This window comes from Argentina silus, assembly GCF_951799395.1.
Source record: "Argentina silus genome assembly, contig: scaffold_186, whole genome shotgun sequence".
In the NCBI taxonomy this organism is placed as follows: Eukaryota; Metazoa; Chordata; class Actinopteri; order Argentiniformes; family Argentinidae; genus Argentina; species Argentina silus.
Genome location: NW_028153154.1, coordinates 64,779 through 71,215, shown reverse-complemented (window position 1 = coordinate 71,215; position 6,437 = coordinate 64,779). Strand labels below are relative to the sequence as shown.

General features: G+C 42.2%; 1 protein-coding gene across 2 annotated transcripts in view; it reads left to right on the top strand.

The window, feature by feature from the left end:
- The first annotated feature begins 302 nt into the window (after positions 1 to 302).
- The window catches only part of LOC310824404 (calcium-transporting ATPase type 2C member 1), a 29,326-nt gene continuing 23,191 nt past the window's right edge, over positions 303 to 6,437 (top strand). For both annotated transcript variants that reach the window (XM_083697657.1, XM_083697658.1), the window contains exons 1-2: positions 303 to 402; positions 2,546 to 2,662. In XM_083697657.1, the coding sequence (XP_083553783.1) occupies positions 334 to 402; positions 2,546 to 2,662 (186 nt within the window). In that variant the 5' untranslated portion in view covers positions 303 to 333. The remainder of the gene's footprint in view (positions 403 to 2,545; positions 2,663 to 6,437) is intronic.

The window sequence follows — 6,437 nt, the reverse complement described above, 5'->3', positions numbered from 1 at the left end:
ATTTTTGGTTGAGCTGAGTGTAGATGACACTGCAGTCAGTGTGACGTCTGGTCTAGGCCTAATGGAAGCTCACCAACGTTAGCATAGTGGAGCTAAGTACCGCTATATTCTTAACTCATGAAGGCTACAGTAGAATCACGTTCATTCCAACTAATCTCAGTGAACATTGGAACCTCATGCTGTCTGGACTACCTAAGGGATTATATTTTTCATTGCATAACACTTGATAAAACCCCAGATATGGATTATGTATTTAGGTTGCACATTGTCATTGTATATCTCTGTTTTGTCTTCCAGCTTTCCGAGAGACATCCCCATTGTGAAGATGAGACCATGGTTCCGGTACTAGCCTCAAAAAAAGCCAGCGAACTACCAGTGAATGAAGTAGCGTGTGTCCTGCAGGTATGGCAGTGTGACATGGTGGAGAAGGACTTCATCTGATTTATTTCATTGCTCTAAGAGGTTTTTTCCAAGCTTCATGATAGAGCTAGGATATGAGAGATACAGTAGATAACCAAATGTATTACTCCCAGTGCCACTTTGAGCTTGTCACATAATGCCTATCTTGCACGTTCAAGCTCAATTTTATTGATGTTAAAGGATGGGTTCACTTCAAAATCTAATTTTGATGATTATCCACTTATCTCACATCTGTCAATCCTCCCAGGTTACTTTTTAGTCCATATCTTGCAACAAAAAAATGGCAAGCCCGCCACATAAAACTGATGGATGGGGTTGGAGAAATGTCACTACTATTAAATTCATAGACAGAACTCTGGATGCAAGGACTGACATGCAAGTACTGGGTTATGATGGGGTAAAATAGTTGTATTAAGCTCATGAGGCAGGCATCAATAAGTAATACTCTTCAAGAGCCAATGGGTATAAAGTGCCCTGTGTAAGTAATGGCACAGTGAAGCATTTTTTTCTTTTTCTTTTGCCACTACACTCCAAAAGTTTGGATTTTTTCAAACAATTACTATCAGGTTAAAGTAGAACAAATAGCTTTTATTTGTGTACATATTGGTTTCACTATTCATAAATTACAACACTTTTTATGCATAAAATATATGCCTATATGCCTGTAACAGGATCCTTCGATACAGGCGGACTCAGTAGTTGTGGTAAGGGCAAAGCCCGTTTATTACTCAAGAATCCCTCGTCGACTTTCCAGTCGCAGCTTTCCAGCTTCCCCACAAAAGCAGAGGTACACACATTTCGTTAACAAGGCTTCATTCACAACAGGTGCGCAACCAAGCCTCGCTTCCGTAACCCTGGCCACGGTCCTGTAGCTCCCTCTACAGGCCGAACGCTGCATGTCCCCCCACAATGCCTAAGCCATAACACCCCCTCCTCCATATTTCACAGATGCGGTGGTATGCTGTGGATATTGAGCAGTTCCTTTTTTTCTCCACACTTTACTCATGCCATCACTCTGGTACATGTTAATCTTTGTCTCATCTGTCCATAAGACCTTTTTTCAGAACTCTGCAGGCTCTTTTAGGTACTTTTTAGCAAACTGTAACCCAGCAATCCTGTTTTTGTGGCCATCTAGTGGTTTGCACCTTGCGCTGTAGCCTCTGTAGTTCTGCTGATAAAGTCTTCTGCAGGTGGTAGTCTCTGACACATTCATGCATACCTCCTGGAGAGGGTTCCTGATCTGTGGGACAGTTGTTTTCGGGTTAGGGTTGACGATGCATATAGTGTGTTGTAATATCTGAATGGTGAAACCAATATGTACACAAAGACCATCCAATAAAAGCTGAGAATATCTACTTTAATCTATTAGTAATTTAAAATTCACTTTTGGAGTGTAGAGCCAAAAGAAGAAAAAATGCTTCCCATTACTTACACAGGGCACTGTATATCATGAATTGAAATATCCCAAAGCAGTTTCACGAATTACAGATTGTGACTTTAAAGATGCTTAACATCGTCAACTGAGACCGATGTCACTGGACTGCAACAGAGCGCAAGGTCCACGTTGAAAAATTCCTTCTCTGGTTTTAAAAAGACGATGGTGTCTTCATACACACATGACAATCTCCAATACACTGGTAAAGTGGAATGTCACTCGCTGCTTTGAAAACATACAAACAAGCGTATAGCGCTCTAACACTGATATGCCAAAATTGCTCTCACTATAATAAAACAGAATATTGTTACTTTATTTTGCTTTCCCAATCATCCTACAATTGGACAGTGGGAAAAATAAATGTTCAGCTATATTAGCGACTGGACTGTTACTGGACCACATGTCTTGAAAATATCAAATGAAAAAAATATGCTCATCAAACTAGCTAAAACAGCTAAATTTCTAGTTTCCATGGAAATTCCAATACAAGCTTTGCTTTATTTCCATTGCCATGGTTATGTTGCAATCACTTTATCAGCATATTGTTGATATGTAGGTGTTTCACAGTGGAGTTTGATATGTTATAAAAAAAAAACGTTTTGGAATGGTGGTCGTATATGCCCACGGAGACTGAAGCTTCCTCCTGGTTACAGTCATACATTCTTTTAAAGACCATGTTTCCTCTTCTAGGCTGACCTGCAATACGGCCTGACTCACAACGAGGTGACCCGCCGCCGTGCCTACCATGGCTGGAATGAGTTTGATATCAGCGAGGAGGAACCACTCTGGAAGAAGTATATCTCCCAGGTGAGGGTCAGGTGGAGCCGAGAGAAGTAGAACCTCCATGCCAGTGTTCAGGTCGAGTACAACTGCCACATTACTGTAGATAGCTATAGCAACGTTAGGTAGAATTACTACAACTTTCAGTTGACCACAGGCCAAACACTACAGGCTATTTATTTTTTCCCTTTTTTTGCTAGTATACTTTGCTAGTATACTACATTTTTAATGACTTAATTTAAAAGCCTGCAATTACACATGCAGAACCTGCAGAGTTGCAAGTTGTAACGAGTTTCCCAGTCGTCAACTAACGAGTTAACACATTTCGGAGAAGCGCCTGAATGCAGCTTGGCTGCATAGAACTACAGCTTCCATAGCAGTGTCAGATAGAAGAACTTCACAGTAGTGTTTTGGCCATGTGAAATATCACAGCTCACCTGCCCACGCCCCACCCCATCATCATGGTTTCTTGAACAAGGACAAAAGCTCCCAGTGTCCTCTGTGATAGCAGAGAGGAAGAGGGGGAGGGATCTGGGCCCTGCTGCCCTCAGTCCTCTGTGGCCAGAAGCAACTTGGTGAGCAGATAAATATAGCACTGTCACCTGAACAGCCTGTTTTCTCTCATTCACACAGAGAGAGCGAGAGAGAGAGAACGAGGGATGCTTTGTCTCCTATCCCCTCTCTCTGTTGCCCTTCTCTCTTTGTTTCACCCCTGCCCCCCCTGACACCCCGCAAAAGGACCTGCCGATTACTCATCACATGGTGAATGTGAGATGCAGTCTGCTGTTGCCATGGTAACATATTAAAATTAGCTGTAATTAGGCTATGTCATCAGCATTTGCTGGTTGAAATGTAGGCTGACATTAGTCATGCAGTATTTCAGTGATGTTTTTAACAAGTTTTGAAGAATATGACTTACAATACCTGAACCAGGGCTCAACGTTCACTGCTGAATAACGTCATATGTTGCCCAGGTCACCCAGAAATCCCTAGTTGGCAACCAATTACCATTTGAGAAAGTTATATTATACACAGTTATATGATACAACATCTACCCAGATTAAATAGTGACAAAGTTATGTGTGTCTACTGGGCAAAAAGTGCTCGTCACAGTAGTTCAGCCTTTTGACGCTGACTTGTGCTTCGTTTACGAGTGTGGCTTTAGCGACTCACCCCTGCGTCCAGCAACGGTCTATAAACAGCCAAATAGAAAAAGCCATAAACTGTTAAACTTTAGGAACTTTGTGTCCTTTTCTGTCGATGTGGATTGTGTGATGATTATGGTATGATTTTTTTTTTCTTCTTTTTTTTAAATAACTTTTTTGAGCACCTTTTTAGGCCAGTGTCGTAAATGAAGCACCACTCAGCGTTGAGTCTGGGCTAGACTTCCCTGAGCTGTTCACTAAAGTGATCACCTATTGTAAGCTACAATTTTCGTGACAATGCCCCTTGCCCTCCAATACCTTACGTTAAATGTAGTCTGCCTTCCGCATCCAGAGCAAACTATTCTACATTAAGCAGCAGTTCACATTTCTGGTATCATGACAACCATAGACAAAAATCTAATCAAAGCAGATACACCCAATTCGGTGGAAACCGGAGGAACGTCATGTTACCCAACCCTAAGAACGAGTTTGGTAACATACAGTGGGGGAAATAATTATTTGATCCCCTGCTTATTTTGTTAGTTTGCCTGATTACAAAGAAATGAGCGGTCTATAATTTTTATGGTACTTTTATTTTAACAAATAGAGACAGAATATCAACAAAAAAAGTCCAGAAAAACATATTATATAAAGTTATAAATTAATTTGCATTTGATCGAAGGAAATAAGTATTTGATCCCCAAGCAAAACATGACTTAGTACTTGGTGGAGAAACCCTTGTTGGCAAGCACAGAAGTCAGACGTTTCTTGTAGTTGGTCACCAGGTTTGCACACATCTCAGGAGGGATTTTGGTTCCCTCCTCTTTACAGATCCTCTCCAAATCCTGAAGGTTTCAAGGCTTTTGCTTGGCAACTCGAAGCTTCAGCTGCCTCCACAAATTTTCTATAGGAGTAAGGTCTGGAGACTAGCTAGGCCACTCCATGACCTTAGTGTGCTTATTCTTGAGCCACTCCTTTGTTGCCTTGGCCGTATGTTTTGGGTCATTGTCATGCTGGAAGACCCATCCATGACCCATCCTCAGTGCTCTGGCTGAGGGAAGGAGGTTCTCGTTCAAGATCTTACGGTACATGGCCCCGTCCATTGGCCCTTCAATGCAGTGAAGTCGTCCTGTACCCTTAGCAGAGAAACAACCCCAAAGCATAATGTTTCCACCTCCGTGTTTGACGGTGGGGATGGTGTTCTTGGGATTGTAGCATTCAGCATTTCTCTCCCTCCAAGCACGAAGAGTCGAATTTATGCCAAAGAGTTCAATTTTGGTCTCATCTGACCACATCACCTTCTCCTAAGCCTTCTCTGAATCATTTAAGTGTTCATTGGCAAGCTTCAGATGGGCCTGTACATGTGCCTTCTTGAGCAGGGGGACCTTGCAGGCACTGCAGGATTTCAATCCGTTACGGTGTAGTGTGTTACCAATGGTGTTCTTGGTGACTGTGGTCCCAGCTGCCTTGAGATCATTACCAAGCTCCTCCCGTGTAGTTCTGGGCTGATCCCTCACCCTTCTCATGATCATCCTTACCCCATGAGGCGAGATCTTGCATGGATCTCCAGGCCGAGGGCGATTGATTCTTATTTGTATTTCTTCCATTTTCTAATAATTGCACCAACAGTTGTCTCCTTCTCACCAAGCTTCTTGCTGATGGTCTTGTAGCCCATTCCAGCCTTGTGCAGGTCTACAACTCTTACCCCGATGTCCTTTGAATGTTCTTTGGTCTTGCCCATGGTGGTGGAGAGGTTGGAATGGAAGAGATTGATTCTATTGACAGGTGTCTTTTATACCCATAACAAGCAGAGATTACGAGTACTTTCTTAAAGTGACAGGAGTAATCTGTGTGCCTCATGGGCATATAACCGGTCTGTATGAGCCAGAATTCTTGCTGGTTTGTAGGGGATCAAATACTTATTTCCTTCGATCAAATGCAAATTAATTTATAACTTTATATAATGTGTTTTTTCTGGACTTCTTTGTTGATATTCTGTCTCTATTTGTTCAAATAAAAGTACCATAAAAATTATAGACCGCTCATTTCTTTGTAATCGGGCAAACTAACAAAATCAGCAGGGGATCAAATAATTATTTCCCCCACTGTATGTGAGTTCTTCTGTGAGAACGAGTTTGGTAAGAATACATGTAGCAACAGGAGTCCAGTAGCACCCACAAGAAGCCTTCAGGTTGGTGCCAGGTCCTCGGTGCTGAACATGTGACCCTCTGTCAGTCCTCCCCTCAGGAGCACTATTCCACGATTCCAGTTCTATGCTCCAGTGAGCCTGCTACATCAAATAGAGCTGTGCTCAGACAAGGCCGGTAGCTGTCTGTGTGTTTGTGTGTCTGTGTCACTGTGGGTCTGTGTCTGTGTCTTTGCGTGTGTTTGTGTGTGTCTGTCTGTCTGTCTGTCTGTCTGTCTGGTGTTAGTTATTTTGTCATTGGTATTTTTAGCATCAAAAGCAAGAAAACAGCTTCTGTTTTCTCACTGCGTTGCTGTACTTCGTTGATGCTGCAGATTTAACTCAATTTCAGCATCCCTCTGTAGAATATAAATACATTACTGACAGTCGCAATATTTTCTCTCGTATAATGTGCCATCTTGTGTAATGCCCAGCTTGTGTTTGATGTTTCTAAGTCAACATTAACCCTCCC